This window comes from Sinocyclocheilus rhinocerous, unplaced genomic scaffold, assembly GCF_001515625.1.
Source record: "Sinocyclocheilus rhinocerous isolate Xijiao unplaced genomic scaffold, SAMN03320098_v1.1 scaffold558, whole genome shotgun sequence".
NCBI lineage: Eukaryota > Metazoa > Chordata > Actinopteri > Cypriniformes > Cyprinidae > Sinocyclocheilus > Sinocyclocheilus rhinocerous.
Window position 1 is genome coordinate 657,669 of NW_015634502.1, and position 23,714 is coordinate 681,382.

Genomic DNA, 23,714 nt, shown 5'->3' on the forward strand with positions numbered 1-23,714 from the left:
CCACTGGGCCTTCATCATAATGTCGTACAGAATTAAAAATGGCCATGATTCTCCAGATATTATAAAAATGACAGATTGCAAAGTGTGGAAACATTTCATCTTTATATTTATTTACAAACATCATTCAGAATTTCATAAAACTTTCATTCAATCTCACATATAAATCTTTAGTTATTAGAATATTCCATGTGAAGTGGTTATATTAATAATGTTCTGCATATTTACACTAATGAAGTAAAATTGTTGGGGTAGGGAGCAAACGCTGGGGATAACATAGAGATGTGGTATGACAGAAAAGTTCTCAGCTGCAATCAGTGGTCATTTATTTTTAGAAAATGTTCAGCAATTTCCATTTTTACTGTATGAGACCCATGGATAGGGCGCAGTGTTCTCCTTCTGAATAGATCACTGTTGCTGTGGCTGTCCTATGGGTATTGTGATCAGTAAAAGGAATCTGACTAGACTAAAGTGGCTAGGCATATCAGCAATATGTCAAGATCAACCACATGTATAAAACTTGAATAAAAAATGAAAACAACCAATTAAATAATAGTAACAAAATACAAAATTAAACAACTTTTCCCAAAAAATACATTGTTTTTATTTTACTGTTCTAAAAAAAGTGTCCTTGAAAGTCCGGCCAGGCTCTGTGCAACCCAACACAAGTAATTTGCTTCTTCTAAACAGTGTGCTTTTTGTTCCAATATCATGTTTATATTTTAAAATTATTAAGCTGGAATTGGAGCAAACACCACTTAAAGACTGAAACCATGTTCAGAGACGATTAAGCAATACTGGAGCCTATCATGGAAAAAAAACTGGGAAAAAATAAACACATACTGTTTACAGAAAATGCCAGACAAACCTGTACAATGATTATAAGTGTTAATATATTCAATTATTTATTAATAAAATTCTTAAATTATTTATTTGAATAATTTAAAATACTGTTTATATATTTTAGGTAGGAGAATCCATCTGTAAATGACGTTTAAAAATAAACAGACAACCATAGACATGAATGATGGAGTAAAAACACATTTACATATATAAAACATGTTCAACATGATAAGCTAATCGGCTAAGGCGACCTATTTTTCTAATTTGATTCAACATAATCAGTCCAGACCCAAGGTCTTGTTTTCTGTTAAGCTGTTTATAAAACAAGTCTTTTCAGAGATCTGAATTTAAAGAATTTAAAACTGCCATGTTGACAGGGTAAATTGGAGCTGGTCTCTTTCACAGATTGAGCATGAACTGGTCACAATATTTCAGAGCAAAACCTTTTTCTCACCAGAATCTTTCTGTGACTCAGAACAGCATGATTGGTCAGTCAGGATTCTGTTGCTCCACCTACTGATGACCTGATTGGCTCTTTTTCTGTTATTCAAAAAGATGTAACACAAGTCATCTCATCAGCTAGTTCCTCTTCCTCGTGGCTCCTTATCGGCTCCTCATCACTGTATATGGCTGAGAAGCCATGGCTCTCCCCAGGGCCCCCACGACTCAAGAGATCACTTGCAGCACTTTCCATCTCATCTATGGTCATGTGACAGGCATCTGCAATCTCACGCTTGGCAAAGGCTACAAATTTTGGGTCCTTGGCATACAACCCCAAACCCTCAGAGATCAAGACCTGAGGAAGACAAAAAGAGAAAGATCTGGAGTGACTGATGGCACTATCCATGTCAAACTCAGATGACATATATGTTATACGTTCAAACATTTGTGGTCTGTAAGATTTTTTAAAAAGAAGTTAATATATTTACTAAGCAAAAATGAATTAAATTGATCAAAAGTGACAGTAAAGACATTTATAATGTTACAAAAGATTTCTATTTCTAAAAATGCTGTTTTTTATATTAATTCTATCAATCCTAAAAATGTATCACTAACTGTTTTCATTATTGATAATAAGAAATGTTTCTTGAGCATCATATCAGCATATTAGAATGATTTCTGAAGGATCATGTGACACTGAAGACTGGAGTAATGATGCTGAAAATTCAGCGCTGCATTGTCCCAGATGCCCACAGATGCCCCTCCTGCTCCCTCCTCCTCCTCTACCAGGATGAGGGGAGCGTAGAGGAGACGACCCCGTCGAGGGCCGGTGTTTGCCCAGGATGCTGTTGAACCCGTGGACGATCTAGCGCTGCTTTGACGAGAATCGTAGCTGCCGTATCCCTAAAAGGGAGAGAAAGAAACTGAGTCACATAGATTCTGTTCAAACTCACTTTCATAATGCTGTGACTCGTTAATATTCAAGGAAGTCACTTCAGTTATAAAAAGCAGTTGACAATCAGGAACTGTGAACTGTGTGAAGATAAGGTGTTTCTTCAACTACTGGCAAGTTTAGACCCTGTGGACTTTTGGGAAAAAAAATCCTTATAGAACATTTTCAAGCTTGTTTAATTCGTCTGCTATAAGACTTATTTCACAAGTAACATTTTATGCATCCTAAATAAACACATTAAAAGAAAATATTTTCACACAAACATATCTCACATATGGTCACATATATTCACAACAATTAGCCCATAATAAACTTTTTTCAAAAATGTATTTACTGAGCAGTGTTAGTGAAGCACATACTTGAGATTGATATGCGAGACGTAATATGTAATATATAAAAATAATTTTTACACAATGCATATTAAGATATGTACATTCATTTAGCAGTTTGTTTGTTTTCATAGTTGTTGAAATAATTACTATTTAATTCATATTTCAATTGAAAGCCTGGGTCTGGGAAAAGGGAACAAACTATAAAAATCAAATGCATTTGAAAAGCAGAAAAAAAGTTTTAATGTGATCTTCATTTTACAAAAACTGAATTATTTTCATGTCATTCATTTTAATGTTTTATTTTATAATCCATGCCACCTTAGTCAGCGAATAAAACATAAATACAGTGTAATAAATAAAATCCATGTGTGAACTTAAATACGAAAATGATGTAACTGTAACATTGGAGATGATGTAAAAACAAAAAAAACACATTATTTGATAGTGTGTCATGGACAAGAAATGATATCTAGTAATATTACCTGTGAACGCACTCTGCAGGGTGGGGAGTTCTGATGGTACGTTCCTGGGATGGGCAGATCATCGCTGCTACCTTGCCTTCTTAAACACTGTATGTTAAATGAAGCCTTTCTCCCTGAGAAACGGACAAAAAATAATGAAAAGCAGTGGCATTTACAGATTACTTATACAGGTTCAGTGCAACCCTTTATTACATAAAATATTATAAATAACAATTTTTAAATAAATAATTCACAATTGATCATTTTACCAGTAGGTGTTGCTGGCAGCAGGCGTCTCCGTGCCGTCCTCCTGCCTTCACCATAACTGTTTCCATAATGTTTACCGTAGACAGGGTGCCTCATAGAGTGTCCATCATACATGTCTCTATGTCCTGGGAACATTGTGCTGTCCTCTGGATAACTGTGCCTGAGGACAAAAACGATTTTATGGATTATAATCTATAAAATTAATCAGCATCCAAATATGAATTCATTTATTCAGGCACAGGTAAGACTTTATGAGTACCTTTCTCTAGAGATGACACTCTCGTTGTCCTCATCTTTTCCATAGAAGCGCTGCTCTCCAGGGTACTCACCATCTTCCTCTCTCCGAGATAGTGGAGAAGAGAATCTGTCCCTGGAGTCCCTCCTGAGGGAGAAAAAAGGAAACCGGCAGTCAGCAGGAGACTGAGAGAACAGCAGACAGGAACAGACAGAGAAGGGTAATGGGTGATTCCGCAGACTGTGCTGAATGCTTACCTTGGGTATTTGTAGTATGATGGTCTATCAAACAAACACACAAACAAACAAACAAAAAAAACAGTATGTAAAATAAATTACCAATAAATTGCATAATTAATATGAGGTATAATATAAATAAATACAGTACAAACAACTAGTTGTACCTCCTGGGCAGCTGGTCAGTCACACCATTCTTGTGTTGGTAATGAAAAGAGGAACGCATGCTGTCTCTTCTTCTGAAGTTCTCGTGCTCCAGAGTGCCGTTCCCATTTGGTGTTTTTGTTAAGGAGCTCCTACGTCCCAGTCCCCCATTTAGGATGCCATCTCCTGAGACAGGAACAGGAGCACCGCTGGGAGTAGTGGCCAAAGAGGAGCGCCGGCTTTTGCTTGAGGGCTCAGTGTGGCCTGCATAGCCATTTTCGTTCTAAGAGGCCAGCGATATGAGAGAAAAAACAACAACAACAGAATATTGTATTAAAATATATGTAATGCAACAACAAAACATTCCAAATCATAGCCATTTTTTTTATTATATATATATTTATAAATTATATTTACACTACCATTCAAAGTTTGTTCTCAGTACAATTTGTTTTTGAAAAAAAATCACATTAAATTAATCAAAAGTGACAGCAAAGACATTTATAATGTTAAAAAAATTAAATCAATTTCAAATAAATGCTGTTTTTTAAACATCCTATTTGCATTCTGTTTGCAACAAGAAATGTTTCTTGGGCACCAAATCAGCGTACTAGAATGATTTCTGATGGATCATGTGACACTGAAGACTATGTTAGCATTTGCTTGTGGCTGAACCTATACAAAAACAAAACCAAACGGAGGCCCAGTGGCCTAATGGATAAGGCATCAGCCCCTGGAGCTGGAGATCGTGGGTTTAAGTGCCACTTGGGTCTCAAGCCTTTTGATGTTGCTAACAGTGCAAGGACTCACAACACTTTAAAAGTGAAAAAATTATTGTGCCTTTGAGCACAAATTACTTAACTTACACTACAGGTGGCGCACATTTACTAAGGAAAGCAACTATTAGCAATCATGCACTCTATGATTGACCTAGATATATGATGAATGCTGGCAACTTGAATGACTAAGGGAAGGGAATGCAATAGTTTATATAGCCACAGGTAGTCCAAAATGCAGCGGCTAGAGTCCTTACCAGGTCAAGAAAATATGATCATATTAGCCCAATTTTACAGTCTCTGCACTGGCTACCTATTAAGTTCCGTATCAGTTACAAAATATTATTACTTGCCTATAAGGCCCTTAATGGGTTAGCTCCTGCGTACCTAACTAGTCTTCTACCAAGCTACAATCCATCACGCTCCCTAAGGTCACAAAACTCTGGACTTTTGGTAGTACCCAGGATAGCAAAGTCCACTAAAGGAGATAGAGCTTTTTCGCATTTGGCTCCCAAACTCTGGAATAGACTTCCTGATAACGTTCGGGGTTCAGACACACACTCTCTGTTTAAATCTAGATTAAAGACACATCTCTGTAGCATTTGGACCAATCAGACACACAACTATTTGTTATATTTAACCAGTTGTACATTGACTGACAGTCACCACTGATAAGCTACCACTAAATATTGTAGAAACTTAATTTGCTGTAAAGTTGCTTTGCAATGATTTGTATCGTGAAAAGCGCTGTACAAATAAACTTGAATTGAATTGAATTGAATACTCATTTCATGTAACCAACCAAACCACAATATTTACACCTACACCACAAAATCCTCAGCCCAAACTTCTATTCATTACCTGATATCTGCTCCTGTCTGGTACTCAAATTACCATCCATCTCAATAGACCAAGTGCCTCATTACTCTGAAAAATTATCTAAGCCTTCTGTCTCTGACTATTTGGATATAATGGACTATTTTCTATTCAGCAAATTTATAAGATGACTTCAGTGTGCTTCAGTTAATTGACTGAAAAACAGAGTAATTACACTTTCAGAAATGTGCTCCAAAATACGATTAATGGTCCAAGTGATAAGCACCTTATAACAAGGATCATCTTCCTCTTGCTCCTCCTCCAGGCCCTCCTCTTCCTCCTCCAGATCTTCGTTCATGGCCAGTCTCATTTCTGGCCCCAGGTCCTGCAGAGTTCGCAGCCCCGCCTGACACAGATGCACGCGGAAAGAGACAGGTGCCACAGTATATATGCAGCTCAGCATACAGCTGAGTTATACAATACATACAATCAGGCACAATACATACAGTACAGACAATCAGGCTTCAGACACCAATTTATGTAAAAAACAAACAAAAAACAAACAAACAGAAACTGCTCAATTTTGGCCCAGCAGTTTAACAGAGTTTGCAGCAACTAAAGGGGGGTCCAGTTGCCTAATGGATAAGGCATCAGACTCCGTAGCTGGGGATTGTGTGGTCGTGTCCCACCTGGGTTGCAAACCTAAAACTTTGTGTTGCAACAGAAAATTTAAGTTAAAACTGCAGTGAGTCCTGCTTGATGAGTTTGCTAGGATCATATGAAGGACTGAGGTCGCAAACATAACAATGATAATTTCAAACCAAGTAGGGCTGCAAAAGGATTGCTGTTGTTTTCATGGTTTATACTTAGTATTATTGACTGAGACTACATGGAAAAAGCTTTTAAAAAACAGTGGCCTAATGGCTATGGTATCAGCCTCCGGGGCTGGGGATTGTGGGTTCAAGTCCCACCTGGGTCATACGATAAGTTTCCTTTATGGTGAAAAGTGTTTTTCAAAACTTTTACTCTAAGATTGGCAGATTGTGAAAAAAAACCAACCTGTAAGAATGATAAAATGCATGCAGCATGGCCACAAACCCACACATGTAACCTCAACCCACCAATGACAGCACACCCACACAGAATAATAATCAGAGACTGTGTAAGGTGATACTTGGCATGAAGACAGTGAGGATCACAGTTCTATAGTGAAGACTTTTGTTAGTTTAGTCTGCTTCAGTGGATCATCTCTCAATGTGGGATTTGTACAAAGCCATTAAATAATTCAAGTTAGGGCTGCACGATTAATCGAATGCGATTGTCATGCGCATCTTGTCAGTAAAGCCGGTTCTGTGATTAGTAGTAAATCTCCAGCACGTGCTTTCAGATGGAGCAGCATTTACTACCCAGAGCCGTAGTTCCCTGACAAGCTATATAGTTTCTGTCGTTATTTTTTGGTTATATCAAGGACATAAACAAAGGCCAACTCTGTTTGGCTTTAGTAGCCAGTTAGCTAAATGCTAGGGCTGCACGATTAATCGAATGTGATTTTCATGCTCATCTCGTCAGTAAAGCTGGTTCTGTGATTAGTAGTAAATCTCCAGCACGTGCTTTCAGATGGAGCAGCATTTACTACCCAGAGCCGTAGTTCACTGACAAGCTATGCAAAATCGCGTTCATAATCACAGACGATTTAAACGCACGATTATGAAATCAAAGAAATCGTTCTGCGATTATGAAAGCTGTTTGCGTAGCTTGTCAGCGAACTACGGCTCTGTGTAGTAAATGCTGCTCCATCTGAAAGCACGTGAATAAGGCACGCAACATATTTCATTATATGTTCAGTATTCTAAGCAGTGATAAAGACTATGTCGATTAGCATTGCATTATTATATATTTTCTTATAATAAAAATTATGATAAGACGAACCTATAGGGAACCTATAGGGATTTCCTGGGTTTCTTCTGCCAGGCGTATTTGGAGTTTCCTCTGGCCTTCGGGTGGAGATTTACTGCTAATCACAGAACCGTGCTTCACTGAAAGATACGCATGCCAATCGCAGCTTCTGCCTAATCGCGATTTATCGCCTTTGCGATTTAATTTCAATTAATCGTGCAGCCCTAATTCAAGTCATCTGTCTTTGTGATTTTATTTTGTGCAAGTGCGGGGTATTTTGCATAAAATGTGTGATTTAGCAAATGCAATGGTATTATTGTGTCCAGATAATATGGAAATGACTCTCCAGAAATAAAATGCAGAAGCTGGGATAGAGATCTACCTGTAGAGCTAAAGGGTTACCATTCTCTGAATCTCCCAGACCCACTATCTCTTTCCTTTTCCGGAACTTCCTGAAATAGTCCTGGATCAAGAATGTGGCATAGAATTTACCCACAGTCACTTCCTCCTCTGTAAAATAACCAACATAGAATGTTGCAAATAAAACAGCACAAGAAGTTGAAAAATGTTTCTGATTTGTGTAACTGTGTTTGTTTGGGTTTTGCAGCATTCAGAACTGAATTGAGGATGCCTTTTAAATGACAGTTAAATAGGAATTGAGACAGATTACTTGAATGATCTATTCTTGTGTATTCTGTTTATGTGTGATCATTTTGCAATTTAGGAAGTTCCTCATTCCATTTCAAATTCAAAATATATAGAAAATTCATTTCAAATTCACACTTAAAATGGAGCCAATTCATAAATTCTGAATTTTGCCAAACCCTGGTGTATTGTGGTAATTTTACTGATTTAAAGAACTAGATAAATGTAATCAATAAAGAACTCACCAGCAGGGGGTGGAATAACCTCATCCAATATTTTGGGTTTTGTTCTCTTCCAAATCTTCTTAATGATGATTCTCAAATCTTCGTTCTCTTGATCAGGGTTCCCTGAAAACAACACATTACAGTCACATCAGCTTACACAGCTACCTAAGACCATGTCCTTTGACCATGACACAGATTGTCTTATTCATTCTCAAACAACTTTACAGCATATTGTTATTCTGCATGGTAACCTATATGTGTTTGAATTCAGTGGTTTAATTTGAAAGGAAAAAGATGACAATGAAAGAAGGCCTCCAGTATTTATATGCAAAGCACACCTTCATATGAATTACTTGCAGCTCAAACAGAGGTGAAGTGGATGAGTATGCAGAGGGTGTGTGTGTTTGTGTGTATACCCATACTGACCCTCAGTTTTAATTTTCAGAGCAGTTCTGACCAGGGCGAACAAGGTGGCATTGAAGGTCACCGTACCATCACTGTTCAGGGGCATATTCATGGCAACCAGCCTCTGACAAAAAGCGAGAGGGAGGTATAGTGAGAGAGAAAGAAAGTAAAGCGAACAGACCATGTGGATTTTGTGTGTGTATCTGTACCTTGCAGGCCACACGGTGAGGACAGAGTTTTCCAAATCCAAGTGGCGGTTGGATTCTCCTGAGCAAAGCCACTACATCCAAATGTTTTATACGACCCCTGGAAAACAAACACACATTTAATTAAACTAAAAAATAAATAAAAACGCATTAGAGAGAGACTGATAATCTTACTTGGCTTCAGGGTCATACTCTGACCAGATTCTTTTAAACTCATCCAGGTGATGTGGCCCGAGAATTGACCAATCACGGGTCAGATAGTCAAAATTGTCCATAATGACAGCAACAAACAGATTAATAATCTGAAAAATCACAACAAAGACAAACATTTGCATTTCACTATGCAAATCACTGAAAACATTTCAGCCAACAAAAGGCTATCGTGCCTTGCATAATAATTACTAAGAAGAGCTCAACAATTATTTTTTTTCTGTACAAATATTTATTTATAGTTTCATTTGTCAGAAAAAAGTTAAAATGTAAGAGTTTTCTTTAAAAAAATGAACAAGTTAAGAACAAAAAAAAAAAACATCATTAGGTTTTTAATTTTTAATAAAGCTGGGAAATCATACAGCCACAATGTAACTGCATGACAAAAGTTATAAAGGGAAAGTTATGAAGAATAGAGTTGATTTAATAAACAACAGCATTTTACCAAGAAGGCGCAGAGCATAAAGAAACTGATAAAGTAGATAATGGCAATGTTGCTGCCGCAGGAGAATTCTTCCCCGGGTTCAAAGTCTGACTCTGGGTCACAGCGCTTTCCTGGAAGACTGGCCAACATGATCTCCTGCCACGCTTCACCTGTTGCACACCTGCACATGAAGAGCACAGATGCTTTTATCCAAAACAACTTACATTGTATTCAAGGTATACATTTTTATCAGTTCATGCATTTCAAATCCATGAACTTGATGTTGCTAGTACCATGCCCATCTGTTCTGACTGTAAGTGACGGAAAAACACTCTCTCACCTGAAAAGAAGCAGCACAGCCTGCGGAAAAGTCTGAAAATTGTTGTTCCTGTTAATTTGTGTGTGGTCATGCATGGCGATCTTTCCGAAGGTCTGATGAATAAAGCATTAATTATTTTTTAAATGGTTTAGTTGTTCATAAAAAACAACCTGTTTCTTTAAAAATAATAGAAATAGTATAAACTAAAAATATAACAAAAAACATATATAAAATATAAAAATAATAATAAAAAATAACCTTCAATTACCTGCATTCCAATTACAGCATAGATGAAGAAGATCATAGCGATCAGAAGAGCAACATACGGCAGGGCCTGAGGGACAACAAGAACATTTAGACTACAACATTTGCTCAAAATATGAAAACTGTTTTAGCAATCATTGTCCTCTGACCTGGAGTGATTTCACAAAAGTCCAGAGCAGGGTACGAATGCCCTCTCCCTTGCTGAGCAGCTTAACCAATCGCATTACACGAAACAGGCGGAAGAAAGTAATGGACACACGAGAGCTGTCCTCTGAGCTCTAAGGAGAAAGAAAAGAGAAAATGAACTATAAGTGAGCTAATGTCTGCATTAAACACAAATAGAATCATTATTAGAAGTTAATAAGACTCAAATGATAGTTGAGACAGAAAAAAATTACCACTGATTTGAACTTGAACTGCACAATATGGCAAGTAATCTGTGCAAGTTTAGCCTATATTATAGAACCATATCTATTTCAGTCTTGTTGGTTGCATAAGGAATAAAGAAACTCACACTGAACTCTGTAACCACAATGTCCACCACACTTCCCACCACAATCAGAGCATCAAAGGAATTCCATGCGTCGATAAAGTAATGCTGCAGAACAGAGAAAAAAAATTATTAAAATCAACCAGATATTAAGAAGAACATACTTGAAATATTCAAGTGAAATGACTGACCCTGAGTCTGAGAGCCATCAGTTTAATAATCATCTCCACAGTGAAAAGGCCGGTGAAAACCATATTGAGGATGTCCATCAGATAACTAAAAAATTTTGACTGGTCATAGTGCTGTGAAAGAATCCAGAAAGAGTGTGAGTCTACATTCAGCATTTGACTTAGGATCAGCCTCAAATCATTTGGTCTTGATTTTTCTACTTCGTAGACTTATATGTTTAGATTTATGTCAATTTATAGAGGCCTTCTTCAAACATTTCAGTGCAACTGACTTCTCTTTCAAATGGTGCTACTCCATACTATTTTATTCTCAATACTATTTCAGCACTGGCCTCAGGGTTCATATTGGATTTTAAGTATGCTCATATAAGCTCAGATTCGCAATACCAAAAATAGACTAAAATGACTTTGTCTGTGGTTCTACATGCTGATTATACAGCTTTTGTAAGACTTTTCAGACTCAGCTGTTTACCTGCACAGCGAGAGTAACAGTGTTGAGGAGAATCAGCACAAACATGATGTACTCAAACCCTGTGGAGTTGATTATAGACCAGAACTTGTACTGCACTGGGTTTTTGGGGATGTACAGCTTCAGCGGCTGGGCCTTTAGGGCGTATTCCACACACTGTCTCTGTAAGTAACAAAAAGAAGGAGACGTAATGTAAAAAAAAATACACACTGGAGGGCAATAGTGCAACTCAACTCAAATGGGCTTTTATTCAAAATGAAAAGTCAACATGAAATCTTATATACTTGCTCTTAATACAAGTTTCAGTTCTTATTATGAACGATTTATCTGTGCATAATAACACTTAGACTGCAATAGCAAAATAGCTATTTATTCAAACATGCATTTGTTTTGACTCCATTCTGGTCTGAAAGACCCACTTTACACCATCCAATCAGTTTCTGATGAATAAAAGCCATTTTTGTTGAATACCCTATCTTACTAAGATATACAATACTATTTAAAGGTTTGGGGTTGGTAAAATTTTTAATGTTTATGAAAAAAGTCTTTTACACTCATCAAAGCTACATTTTTCTAAAACAAAAATACGGTAAAAACAGTAATATTGTGAAATATTATTACACTTTGAAATAACTGATTTCTATTTTAAATGTAATTTATTCTTGTGGTGGCAAAGCTAAATTTTCAGCGGCCATTACTCTAGTCTTCAGTGTCACATGATCCTTCAGAAATCTTTCTTATATGATGATTTGATGCTCAAAATTTTTTTTTTATTATTATCAATGTTGAAAACAGTTGTGCTGCTTGGTATTTTTGTGTAAACTATGATACATTATTTTTGTGGAAATTATGACACTTTTTAAGGATGCTTTGATGAATGTAAAGTTCAAAAGGACAGTATGTATTTTAAATAGAAATCTTAACATTATACTGTCACTTTTGACCAAATTAATGCATCCCTGCTAAATAAAAGTATTAATTTTTTTTTAAAATCATACTGAACCCAAACTTTTGAAAAATAGCATGTCACATTACAGAGGTAAAATTGGTTGTGAACTTAAATGCAAAATGTAAAATACTGGAACATGTAAAATATTCTTTAAAATAGCCTTTCTTCCAACCTGATTTTTGTCCAGCTCACAGTTCTTGAACTCAGCCTCTCCTTGCTCACGAAAAGTGATGATGACAAAACCCACGAAGATGTTCATCATGAAGAAGGCGATGATGATGATGTAGACGATGAAGAATATAGAGATCTCCACACGGTAGTTGTAAATGGGGCCGTGATTCTCTGCATTGGCATCAATGGCTTTGTAGAGCAGCCTGAACGAGGAAAAAACGGGATGTGGAGCATATTGTACAAACATGGTCATGGTGGGCTTCAGTGACATATGGAGAAAGATGTCAGAAGAGCAGACTCACGCTGGCCAACCCTCAAAAGTGGAGACTGTAAACAGGGCCATCATTCCCATCAGTACATTATCGAAGTTGAATTCACTGTTGATCCAGATCCTCTCTCTCACCATTGGATGACTCACATCTCCATCTTTATACACCACAAATGTGCCCCTGTGTCACACAAACACACACAAGCAGAACCAATTTGTAGGCACAAATGGATGTACAAATAGACCACAAACACTCATGACACATAAGCATACATGTTGGCCAAATGCACACACATGTGGTTAATGTAAGAACATAATTAAACAGTAATGATAGATGCAGAAATATGACATACTTGCACTGTTCTGGAGTGTTTTTAGCTTCATCTGTGCAACGATAAAATTTTCCCTACAAAATACAACAGTAATAATGCATTACAAAGTACATTAGTACATATTAGTATATCGGTATACTGTATGCTAATGTTAAACTTGTGGGAGCACAGGATGTAGACAGCCTTTTCTGTGTGTGTTTTACCTTGAAAAGCTGAACACCGATGCAGGCAAACATGAACTGAAGTAGAGTGGTGACGATCATGATGTTCCCGATGGTCCTTATAGCCACAAACACACACTGTACCACATGCTACATACAGTACACACACACACACAGAGAGAGAAATGGAGTTTGCATAATAACAATGACAGAGAAACACTCAAACTATTTTGTGAATATGAACTACACTAACATTCAAAAGTATGGGGTCAGTAAGACTGTTGTTTAATTAAGGACGAATTAAATTGTTCAAAAATGACAGTAAAGAGGTATATTACAAAATACTTCTATTTCAAATAAATGTTGTTCTTTTGAACTTTCTATTTATCAAATAATCCTGAAAAAATGTATCATGGTTTCCACAACACTATTAATCAGTACAAATGTTTCACGAGCACCAAATCAGCATTTTAGGATGACTTGAAGGATCATATGACACTGAAGACTGGAGTAATGGCTGCTGAGTAATGGCTTATTTTAAATTGTAATAATATTACAATATTACTGTATTTTATACTACTATATTGTACTGTATTTTTGATCAAATAAATGCAGCCTTAGTGAACATAAGGGACTTCTTTCAAAAACAAAAAAAACTTATAGAGCCCAAAATTTTGCATGTATAAAGAGTATGCAAATGTGATAAGCTGGGAGGCAAAGAAAAGGAACAAGGTAAGTTATAATTTACAGAAATATTGTCATAATTGGCAAATTACATATATACATGCATTTAACACTTTTGCCAACAACTACATGTGCAGATAAAGCACAGACACAAACACACTAAAAGATGTACCTTGAGTCCTTTAGCTCTGTTGATCGCTCGAAGAGGCCTCAGAACTCTGAGCACCCTTAGGATCTTCACTACAGAGATGGCACTCGAACTAAGAGAGAGAAAATGCAAGAGAGGTTTGAATTTGTACATGTGGACGCAAAAAGCATAGACTGATCTTCATTTCTTCTTCAATGTCTCTTAACAGTGTGATTTATATGGTTTCATAAGCAATCAAGTCATTACGCCTTTCACCTCATCAGAGTGAATACGGGTATTTCACCTTTTTCATACAATTATGCGCCCAAGTAAATACTATCAATACTTAAATTAATAGTTGAAAACATTTGGGCATCAGATTTTTATTTATTTATTTATTTTCACATTTCACATTTGCATTGCATTCAAAGCTGGATATGGGAGCCATCTTCATTTATCCACCAGAGGGCGATGCATACACTTACATACACTGATCCATACATCAGATATCTCACAGATGCACAGTAATTATGAATTGGGAACTTTTGATATCTATATTAGTGTAGTGGACTTACTGTAAGAAGAAGGAGACCAGAGACACACTGACCACCAAAAGATCCAACAAATTAAACCAGTTTCTACAAAAGGAACCCTGATGGAGGAATGCGCCATGCACTGTCATCTACAGAGAGAAAAGCGAAGGGATATTTGAAGAAACATGAGGGCATTTCAGTGTAGCAACACTTCAGTTGTTTACAAAACATGTGATTGATTGATCAGTACCTTCAGTAAGATTTCCACAGTGAATATAGAAGTGAAAGCATAATCAGCATAACCCAACACCTGTAGAGAGCAAAAAATCAGTTCCCCTGATATGAAAAAAATTATTTCTCACTGGCATGAATGATGTATGGTGACAGATTTGTGGCATCCATTGCTGTTGAAGATTCCTACCAAACAATCATGGTCTGAACCCTCACCATAATGTCTTCCGAAACCTTCAGGGAAATAATAGGTTGATAACCATTTGTTCAGGCCCTTGACCCCAGTCCTGACCCCAAATCCCAATTCTGATTGCTTGATCCCAATGTTGTTCCAGGACTAACAAGGATGCTGATCAAAGAACATGTCCTACTTAGGACAAGCTATATGTTTATGTGTGTGCGTGCGTGTATGTGTTTGATGGTCAGCTGATTGAGGGATGGCGTTCCCCAGCTGGCACTAAAGAGCTCGTCCAACATGCCAATCAGGACAGCTGCAGTAAATAGCTATTTATGATGCTGCTTGTGTGTGAGCAGGAAACTCACATTGTTCCTGAAGGAGTGAGCTCTGATAGGGTCCTCCGCAGCCAGAGAAATGCTGCTGAGAATGATGAAGACCAGGATGAGATTAGTGAAGATGTGGTGATGGATCAGGGTATGGCAGCCCACTCTTATTCTGGAGGAAGACACAAAGAGAACTACGGTTAGCTGTGTGTTGTCTACATGGTCCAAAATTTAAAATGAATAATTTTTTAAAAAATTATTCTCCACGTTGTTCAACTCACGAGGTACATGAGAAAACATAAGCCACAGAGGCATTTTACACGATCATGAACACGCTGTGTCCAAAACCACTTGTTAACTATTAAGTAAATAGGGAATGTCACAAAAATCATCGAGTGAGTGAAAATTAATGTATTTGGATGCATTTCCAGACATTATCGTACATTTTGAATTATGTTACATATGTGTTGCATTCCAAATAAGTCCAGATTTTGCGATTGAGTTTGTAAACAGAGGGAAAACTCGTGTTCTTGCTGTTTAAACTACAAAAATAAAACAGATTTGAGTCAGATATGATTTTTACTGTTTATCTTGACAAAGTTAAAGAGATTTGACTTGTTTACTGAACATAGGGTGAAATTTATCTGAGAAGTCAAACATTTTATTTTATTGACAAATAACTCCAGAACTTTGTTCTGACACATTCCTGGTGAAAATATGAGGAAACACTATTTACATGTTTAAGGTGGAGTGAGTGCCAAAAATATAGTATATGGGGGAAAAGGCAAAGTAATTTCTATGGCATAACGCAAAATACTGTTATATGACTGGTTTAAAAAAAAAAAAAAAGTTTTTTTTCCCCCAAAAGTATTTTGGAATAGTTGTGGAATACCTGGAATCCTTGTGTAAAGTATTTTACATAAAGAAAATATTTACACAAATATATATTTATATAACATAGTAACAAAGATTGAATTATAGTTCACCCAAAATGTATTTTGTTTACTCACCCTCAAGTCATTCCAAACCTGTACCTACAGACCTACTTTCTTCACCACTAAAGAAGACATTTTGAAGAATGTAACCAAACAGTTTTGATAACCATTGACTTCCATCGTATGGACGAAAAACACAGAAACAAAAAAAAATCTTTATATTTGTGTTCTAAGGAAAATAAAATCTTACAGGTTTGGAATGACACAAGTAAATTATGAGGTAAAATGGGGGGTAAAATAGCTTTTTAAATGGTCAAGCATTGTCTTGTAATAGTGTGTGAGTGGTTCAAAGTGCACACTCACGGGTTGGTCTTGCTGAGGCAGAAGAATGCACTGCCCTCTGGGATTGGTAGAACTTTCTCTTTAGGAGGAGCGAAGTCAGCAACATTGAGCTCAGTTATCCCTTCTTCTAGTAGAGAAGAACAGAAAGAAAAAGAGAGGGAGAGATAGGCCGAGAGAGTTAATGAGATCACAATATAGTTCTATCACCACTGTGCCCTTGAGTAGCCAACACTAAACCACAGGACACTCAGCGAGAGGGACTGTTAGTGCAATGAGTGTGTGCCGTAAGATGAGTAAATATGGTCACAAATGTCTTCTAAATCACTACAAAACATTTCAGAATGAACAAACTGTTCCAATGCAATATGCTGTCTAATGTCTGTGGACTTTACCTCCATCATCTCCCTCTTCAGGCTCCTCCTCTTCCTCATACTCATCATCCATGTCCACCTGTTGAAAACAGAATTCAAGAAAGACCTCAATGTGACAATTATTCAACAACAACAAAGACAGAGGAGTTTGATTTCCATACCTTCACCTCTTTGTTCTCTCTTTCACCTTCACCCGGTCCCTCTTTTTTTTCTCTGTCAGGATCAACGGAACCGCATGTCATATTTTTTGTTTGTTTTTGCATATACAGTACAGTGGGTGAAAATGCTTATATTTTGCACTTTTTTTAATTTAAAGGGGTCATATGATGCTGCTAAAAAGAACATTATTTTGTGTATTTGGTGTAATGAAAAAAAAAAAACATTATCAGCATAAAAATTTCAGTAAAATGTTGAAATGAAAAATTAACATGAATGTCAGAATGTCTTAGCATTTGATTTATCTCCCTTTTGCTTTAATGAAAGAAACTTAATTCTTATTAGTTCGTAAGGTGTCTGTTATAGATCTTTTTTTTCTTCTTTTAAACCTTTTCTTTTTTTCTTTTTCTAGGTTTAAATGGGATTTTTGAATCTTAGATTTTCAGTGTGAACTTTTGGACCCCATAGTGTATGTTTAAGAATGATAACTGCGTATTCTGTCATATTTAAAAAGATAGACGAGTTGAGATTTAATATGATCTGAGATGGTTTAAAAACACACTCATTCTTCTTATTGTCTCCATCCCCTCCTGCTAAGTTGTCGACAGCAATGGCCAAGAAGACGTTCAGCAGGATATCTTAGAGAGCAGAGGTTAAGACCCAACAACCATACAAACAGAAAAATAGCAAACTAAGACCAACATCAACGACAAAACAGAAATCAGGATTTGCACTAAGGATGGTGAGATATGTTTGCTTTTCAATCAAAGAACAACGTTGTTGAAATAGTGTTAAGTTGGAAACTAGTAGACAACTGCATTGTGGTAGCTCAAACAGTAAAGCATGACACTAATGATGCAAAGGCTGTGGGTTCGATTCCCAGGGAATGCTTTAATCAATCCAATGTATATCTAGAATGCTATGAAAGTCGCTTTGTTAATGAATGTAATAAATGTAAATGAATAAAACTGTTGGTGTTTCATTGATGATATCAGATAAACAAAATGAAAGCATAATAAATAAGCAAGTGAAACTGGTTTCAGATAGAAAAGGATACAATTACCACAAATGAACAAAATCACAAAATAAAGACAGACGATCATTCCAGGGAAAACCGGGCCGCCGTATGCCATGATACCATCATACATTACTACATTCCAGTCTTCACCTGTTAATATCTGTAGAGAAAAAAAGACCTACATTTAGCACAAAAACCTTAATAGCTCAGCTATACAAAAAATTTAAAACAATGACTTCCTAAACTTTATGCTTTAAAGGGTTAGTTCACCCAAAAATGAAAATTCTGTCATTAATTACTCACCCTCGTGTTGTTCGAAACCGGTAAGACCTTCGTTCATCTTCGGAACACAATTTAAGATATTTTTGAGTCAGCGCTCTACTGCGTCCACAAGTGACGCAGTAGAGACGAAAATGTGGAATAAAGTCGTTATTTTTGTTTTCTTTGCACAAAAAAGTATTCTCGTAGCTTCGTAACTTTACAGTTGAACCACTGATGTCACACGGACTACTTTGTCGATCATCTTGGTACTTTTCTGGACCTTGAACGTGGTAGTTACCTTGCTGTCTATGGGAGGGTCAGAGAGCCCTCAGATTTCATCAAAAATATCTTAAATTGTGTTCCGAAGATGAACGAAGGTCTTACGGGTTTGGAACAACACGAGGGTGAGTAATTAATGACAGAATTTTCATTTTTGGGTGAACTAACCCTTTAAATGCATCATGCTTCTTTAAAAAGCATTGTACATGACAGATTTTTAATTATTTGTAATTATTTTTCGGCTTATTAAATAACACAACATAATGTTTTCACAGTTGTAGGGGAGTTTATTACCTGAAAGCAGGTGAGCAGGGCCTGAGGGAAGGAATCAAAGGTACTTCTCTTGGTTTGCGTCTCGTCAAAGTTGAACTTCCCTCCAAATAACTGCATGCCAAGCAGAGCGAAGATGATGAGGAAGAGGAAGAGCAACAGCAGCAGGGAGGCAATGGACTTCATTGAATTCAGTAGCGAGGCCACCAGATTGGACAAAGCCGTCCAATGGCTGAGGAGGACAAGAGGGGCAAGAATTAGCAGGGTGGAAATGTGATCGGGAAGGAGAGAAACAACAGGAACAACACAAAGACACCAGAGAAAAGGGGGAATTCATTTTTTTCTTCTAGAAAATAACAAAATCACACATTGTTTTTAGACATGCTCTATATTTTACAGGGTTGCAAACGATAGAAACCTAAAAAATATCAATAGAAAATTAAACAGCTTATATAATATTCAGTTTCTTAAAAAAAGAAAAAAGGCATTTTAAAGAGTTTCCTAATTTGTACCCAATTAAAGGAAGTGGCAAATTGTTTAAGAGGCCTGAGTACCGTGTGACTTTGAAGATCCGAAGCAGGCGGACGCAGCGCAACACTGAGATGCCTAGAGGTGGCATGATCTCCATCTCCACTAGAACTGTCTCCAGAATCCCACCGCACACGACAAAACAATCAAAACGGTTGAAAAATGCCACAAAATATGCCTGCAACCCCAGACTGTACATTTTCAACAACATCTCCACCGTGAACAACGAGAGAAGAACCTTATTGGCAATATCTATGAGAGAGACGGAAAAAGAAAGAGAGGCAGATATATAGATGTGATCACAGCCCAACCTTTTTGTCAACATGTAGGTAATTGGTAACACCATGATGGACTCCTTCTTTAAACCTCAGGAGAGAGAGACACAGCAGTAAGAAAACATCAGCTTTTAGAGCAGCTAATAGTTTGCCGATGCTGTGAGACAGTACACATGCCATGTCAGTAAGGTGATGTTTGGAAACACCTACATACCCTGAACGTCTGTGAGCCATTCTGGTTGGTTATAATGTTCTGAGGCACTGAGAGCCGTGTTGAGGAAGACCAGGATCAGGACCAACCAATAGAATGTAACAGATTTCACTGCTGTACGACAGTTTCTACGGATGCAACGGTTCCAGCGGCGCAGGGCACGACTAAGCAAACACACACAAAAGTACTAATCACTGTACAGATTTTTTTTTTTACAGTTAAATAAAAAATTCCATTATACACATGTATATATTATTGTGTATTATATGTATGTATATTTACCAAAATATACATATTGTTATGGATATACATAAAGTCCAGAACAATAAGTCATGAAGCATGTGATCAAAGCTGTTATAGAGGGCATGTACTGCAAAAAATTATTTGCATAATCTGCATTTTTGTACTTTATGCCAGAATAAAATATCTGTAAGATACATTGTCTTGATGCGATGTATCATGCATACAGATATTTTATTCTGGCAAAAATATCTTTATACCAATAGAAATGTACTTGAAAAGCAAAACTGCATAAGATAAGACTTATTTTCAGTGAGTATATCTTAAGTTTATTAAAGGAATATTTCCCCCCCCCAAAAATGAAAATTTGCTGAAATGTTACTCAACTTCAGGCCATCCAAGATGTAGATGAGTTCGTTTCTTCATCGGAACAAATTTATAGAAATTTTGCATAACATCACATGCTCACCAATGGAGATATACTGTATGTTATATATATGTTTGAAGTCTCATTCTGACGACACCCATTCACTGCAGAGGATTTATGGGTGAGCAAATGATATAATGTTTTTCAATTACACATTTCTCCAAATCTGTTTTGATGAAGAAACAAGCTCATTTACATCTTGGATGGCCTAAGGGTGAATACATTTCTAGCACATTTAAATTTTTAGGTGAACTAATCATTTAAGATTTTACTGCCCCAATGGCAAATTTCTTGTTTTGTTATATATCCAGTTGGCGGACCCTGAACTACTAGTTTTTCCTCACAGTGACTCACCAGCACGGGATCTTCATAATGCGAGCACTGAAGTCAAAGGACAGTGAACAAAACAAAAGAAAATGACAATGAGCTCAAAGACAATCACAACACAGAGCAATTGGCAAAATGATGACAAAATGAAAAGATCCAGTTCAGATACTGAAACAAAGACAGCCAAAGAACCCAGAGTAGTGAACTGACTTGTAAGAGCACAAAGAATACAAAGAAAAGAGAACATAATGAGCTGCAACTGAGAAATTAAGCGATGACACTCCATTATGGCTGATAACAACTTCCATTAGTAAGCCGGCAGGACAACACAATGACAAATATAATGTGTTATGCTGTTTCTAATTATAATGGGTATGTGTGTGTGCGTATATTATTACCAGCAAGCAGCACAACAATCTGTGTGTTCCTCATCTATGTTTTCAGTGTTCACGGAAGCTGTTTCACTGGCTGGAAGACTTGCTATAGCGAGTGAAAAACAGGAAGAGAGCGAAATATACACAGAGACAGGAAAGGACAGTAAAAAAGAGTGGTATAAGAGAGACAAAGAGAAAGAAAAATGTCGGCCACACATTGACACAGTTTTGGAGAAAAGCAATCTCTCTGAAATAGGGTCAAAGCACTTAATATGGGTCCAGCCGAGAGATGTGATTTCTAGCCCCAGATGTAAATTACACAATTAGACCAGACAAAGTTGAGGGGGGCTATATATAGAACAGCGGGGGAGTGAAGGGGTCATGCGTCTCGTTCTGATTGGCCGTACCGTGGGTTTCGTTTGAGTGGCTGAACCAGCCGAATTTCCCCCTCTTCTTATCAGCTAGGTCACGCAAGGTCACACCTGAGGGGAGATTGAAAGATGGAGAGAAAAAGAGTGAGAGACATGGAATAGAACAAAATGAGAAATGGAAGAGATGGAAAAGCAGGTTAGGGGGAAAAATGACCATGGTTCTGTCTGAAGATGTTTGTAGATGTCTTATATCACACAAACGTGTGGCGTTGGGGAAATCTTTACCTCAAACATCAATAGTGAGATGAGATGTTTAATTTATTAACAGTATATCGGGTACTCAGTTAAAGGTAAAATGTGTCATTTCTGCCACTAACGACTCCAAACTGAACTGCAAAATAATGATTCATCTTTTGGGGTCCAGGGCAAAGTTATTTTAATAATATTTATATAAATTTAAATTTTTTTTTTTTTTACATGTTAAATTTTCATTTTAATTTACGTTTCAGTAATTTTGTTATTTGCTTTTTCCACATTAAATCTTTTAAAACACAATAAACATTTAATGATTCATCTTTTGAGGACCAGGGCAAAGTTATTTTAATAATATTTATATAAATTTAAAATTTTTTTTTTTTTACATGTTAAATTTTCATTTTAATTTACGTTTCAGTAATTTTGTTATTTGCTTTTGTCATTTTTATTAGTAATTTTTGTATTCAGTTTCCAATGTTTTAAGTTTAAGTTTTTCATTTAATATTTAAATTTTATTTTAAATTATTTCAGCTTTATTTCTATTAAATACAAAAAATTGTTAACATTTTTACTTTACATTTTAATTAAATGTGCACAATATTTTTTTAATATCTAGATTATTTCTATTGTTACTGTCTCATTTTGCTTTCAAAACTCTGGTCAGAAATCATTAATCAGATTAATCACAATTATTTTATTCTATTGACAACCATTGTTTTAAACAGCAAGAAAAAATACTATATCTAACATTAATAGTGTTAAAAAAATCTTGCAAAGTAAATGTTCAACCGATAATATTTTAATAACTTGCTTTGGCCTTAGTCTTTATAATATGATGCTTTATAATGTTCTCATATGATGTGAATGAGTCATTATAAATAATATAGCTGCCATTACATTTTAGTTAGGGGGCCCTCAGAAAGGGATCAACATATTTGGGGCCCTTGGGATCAAAACGTTTGAAAAAACCCTGTCTTACTTAATTGTCTCTGTATGGTAAACTAGTATAGGAGAAACAGGTGATCGACAATGAACAAGTGATATGAAGGACAAAGGGGTCTAGATGGTTAAACAGAGGAAGAGATCTCACGTCTGTTCCCGTCCTCATCAAACTCATCAATGTCCTCAGCCTGAGTGATCCAGTCCATATATCCACACAGATCCTCCTCCATCTGCTGTTTCTCACGAAGCTTCTGGAAATCTCCGCGAGCTTTCGCCTTCTCTCTCTCCTTAGAGAATTCTCTACACACAAGTATGGCCTGTTAGACAAGCAAAACAAACACACACACGCACAATACAGATGCAAACATGCACTGTGAACTTTCACACTCTATTTAACGGAGAGGTAAGCAGAATCTTTGGGGAATCCTACGGTGTGCAGGAAATCAAACTATTCAAATCTGCTACTATCAGCAACTGGGGATTGTAAAACATCTGATATCTGCTCATCTACTGCTGTCCTCTGTTAAACAATCACTCACACAGGCATGCAAGCAAGTTAGAATGCACAGGTTTTAATGTCATGAAATGACAAAGTCTTAGCTCATAAATATTAATTGGGTTATGGACTAACTGTTTTAATACATAAATTGTCACATGTGATGTGTCTATCATGGTATTCATGCTTTCAAGTCAAAACTGAAACGTAAACAATAACATTAAGATTACAAAAGTGGTAGAGTGGTAAATAAAGGGACAAAATCAGTCATGGCAAACTGCTTGCCCACAAACACATCTATCCTATAAACTCACCCGCTCAACACACCCAACACAAGGTTGAGAACAAAGAAGGATCCAAAGATGACCAGACTGACAAAGTAAACCCACGGAAGCTCAAAACCAATTGCATCATTCATCTACAGAGATGAACACACAGG

The 23,714-nt window shown here is 36.6% G+C and overlaps 1 protein-coding gene across 1 annotated transcript in view; it reads right to left on the minus strand.

The window, feature by feature from the left end:
* Nucleotides 1-1,154: 1,154 nt before the first annotated feature.
* Nucleotides 1,155-23,714, minus strand: part of LOC107745766 (voltage-dependent L-type calcium channel subunit alpha-1D-like) — a 38,067-nt gene continuing 15,507 nt past the window's right edge. The window contains exons 8-48 of the mRNA XM_016559737.1: nt 23,590-23,693; nt 22,928-23,079; nt 21,619-21,693; nt 21,236-21,317; nt 20,865-20,891; nt 19,847-20,007; nt 19,384-19,609; nt 18,854-19,061; nt 18,059-18,179; nt 17,564-17,639; nt 17,007-17,058; nt 16,867-16,924; nt 16,496-16,598; nt 15,240-15,369; nt 14,716-14,775; nt 14,508-14,614; nt 13,978-14,065; nt 13,164-13,271; nt 12,982-13,034; nt 12,663-12,809; nt 12,362-12,563; nt 11,244-11,402; nt 10,775-10,885; nt 10,608-10,691; nt 10,243-10,371; nt 10,098-10,163; nt 9,851-9,942; nt 9,532-9,691; nt 9,051-9,178; nt 8,880-8,976; nt 8,692-8,794; nt 8,287-8,388; nt 7,779-7,906; nt 5,787-5,906; nt 3,932-4,191; nt 3,786-3,809; nt 3,553-3,675; nt 3,296-3,453; nt 3,048-3,160; nt 1,979-2,184; nt 1,155-1,733 (exon numbers count right to left, since the gene is read on the minus strand). Coding sequence (XP_016415223.1) covers nt 1,388-1,733; nt 1,979-2,184; nt 3,048-3,160; nt 3,296-3,453; nt 3,553-3,675; nt 3,786-3,809; nt 3,932-4,191; nt 5,787-5,906; nt 7,779-7,906; nt 8,287-8,388; nt 8,692-8,794; nt 8,880-8,976; nt 9,051-9,178; nt 9,532-9,691; nt 9,851-9,942; nt 10,098-10,163; nt 10,243-10,371; nt 10,608-10,691; nt 10,775-10,885; nt 11,244-11,402; nt 12,362-12,563; nt 12,663-12,809; nt 12,982-13,034; nt 13,164-13,271; nt 13,978-14,065; nt 14,508-14,614; nt 14,716-14,775; nt 15,240-15,369; nt 16,496-16,598; nt 16,867-16,924; nt 17,007-17,058; nt 17,564-17,639; nt 18,059-18,179; nt 18,854-19,061; nt 19,384-19,609; nt 19,847-20,007; nt 20,865-20,891; nt 21,236-21,317; nt 21,619-21,693; nt 22,928-23,079; nt 23,590-23,693 — 5,049 coding nt within the window. The 3' untranslated portion in view covers nt 1,155-1,387. The remainder of the gene's footprint in view (nt 1,734-1,978; nt 2,185-3,047; nt 3,161-3,295; nt 3,454-3,552; nt 3,676-3,785; nt 3,810-3,931; nt 4,192-5,786; nt 5,907-7,778; nt 7,907-8,286; nt 8,389-8,691; nt 8,795-8,879; nt 8,977-9,050; nt 9,179-9,531; nt 9,692-9,850; nt 9,943-10,097; nt 10,164-10,242; nt 10,372-10,607; nt 10,692-10,774; nt 10,886-11,243; nt 11,403-12,361; nt 12,564-12,662; nt 12,810-12,981; nt 13,035-13,163; nt 13,272-13,977; nt 14,066-14,507; nt 14,615-14,715; nt 14,776-15,239; nt 15,370-16,495; nt 16,599-16,866; nt 16,925-17,006; nt 17,059-17,563; nt 17,640-18,058; nt 18,180-18,853; nt 19,062-19,383; nt 19,610-19,846; nt 20,008-20,864; nt 20,892-21,235; nt 21,318-21,618; nt 21,694-22,927; nt 23,080-23,589; nt 23,694-23,714) is intronic.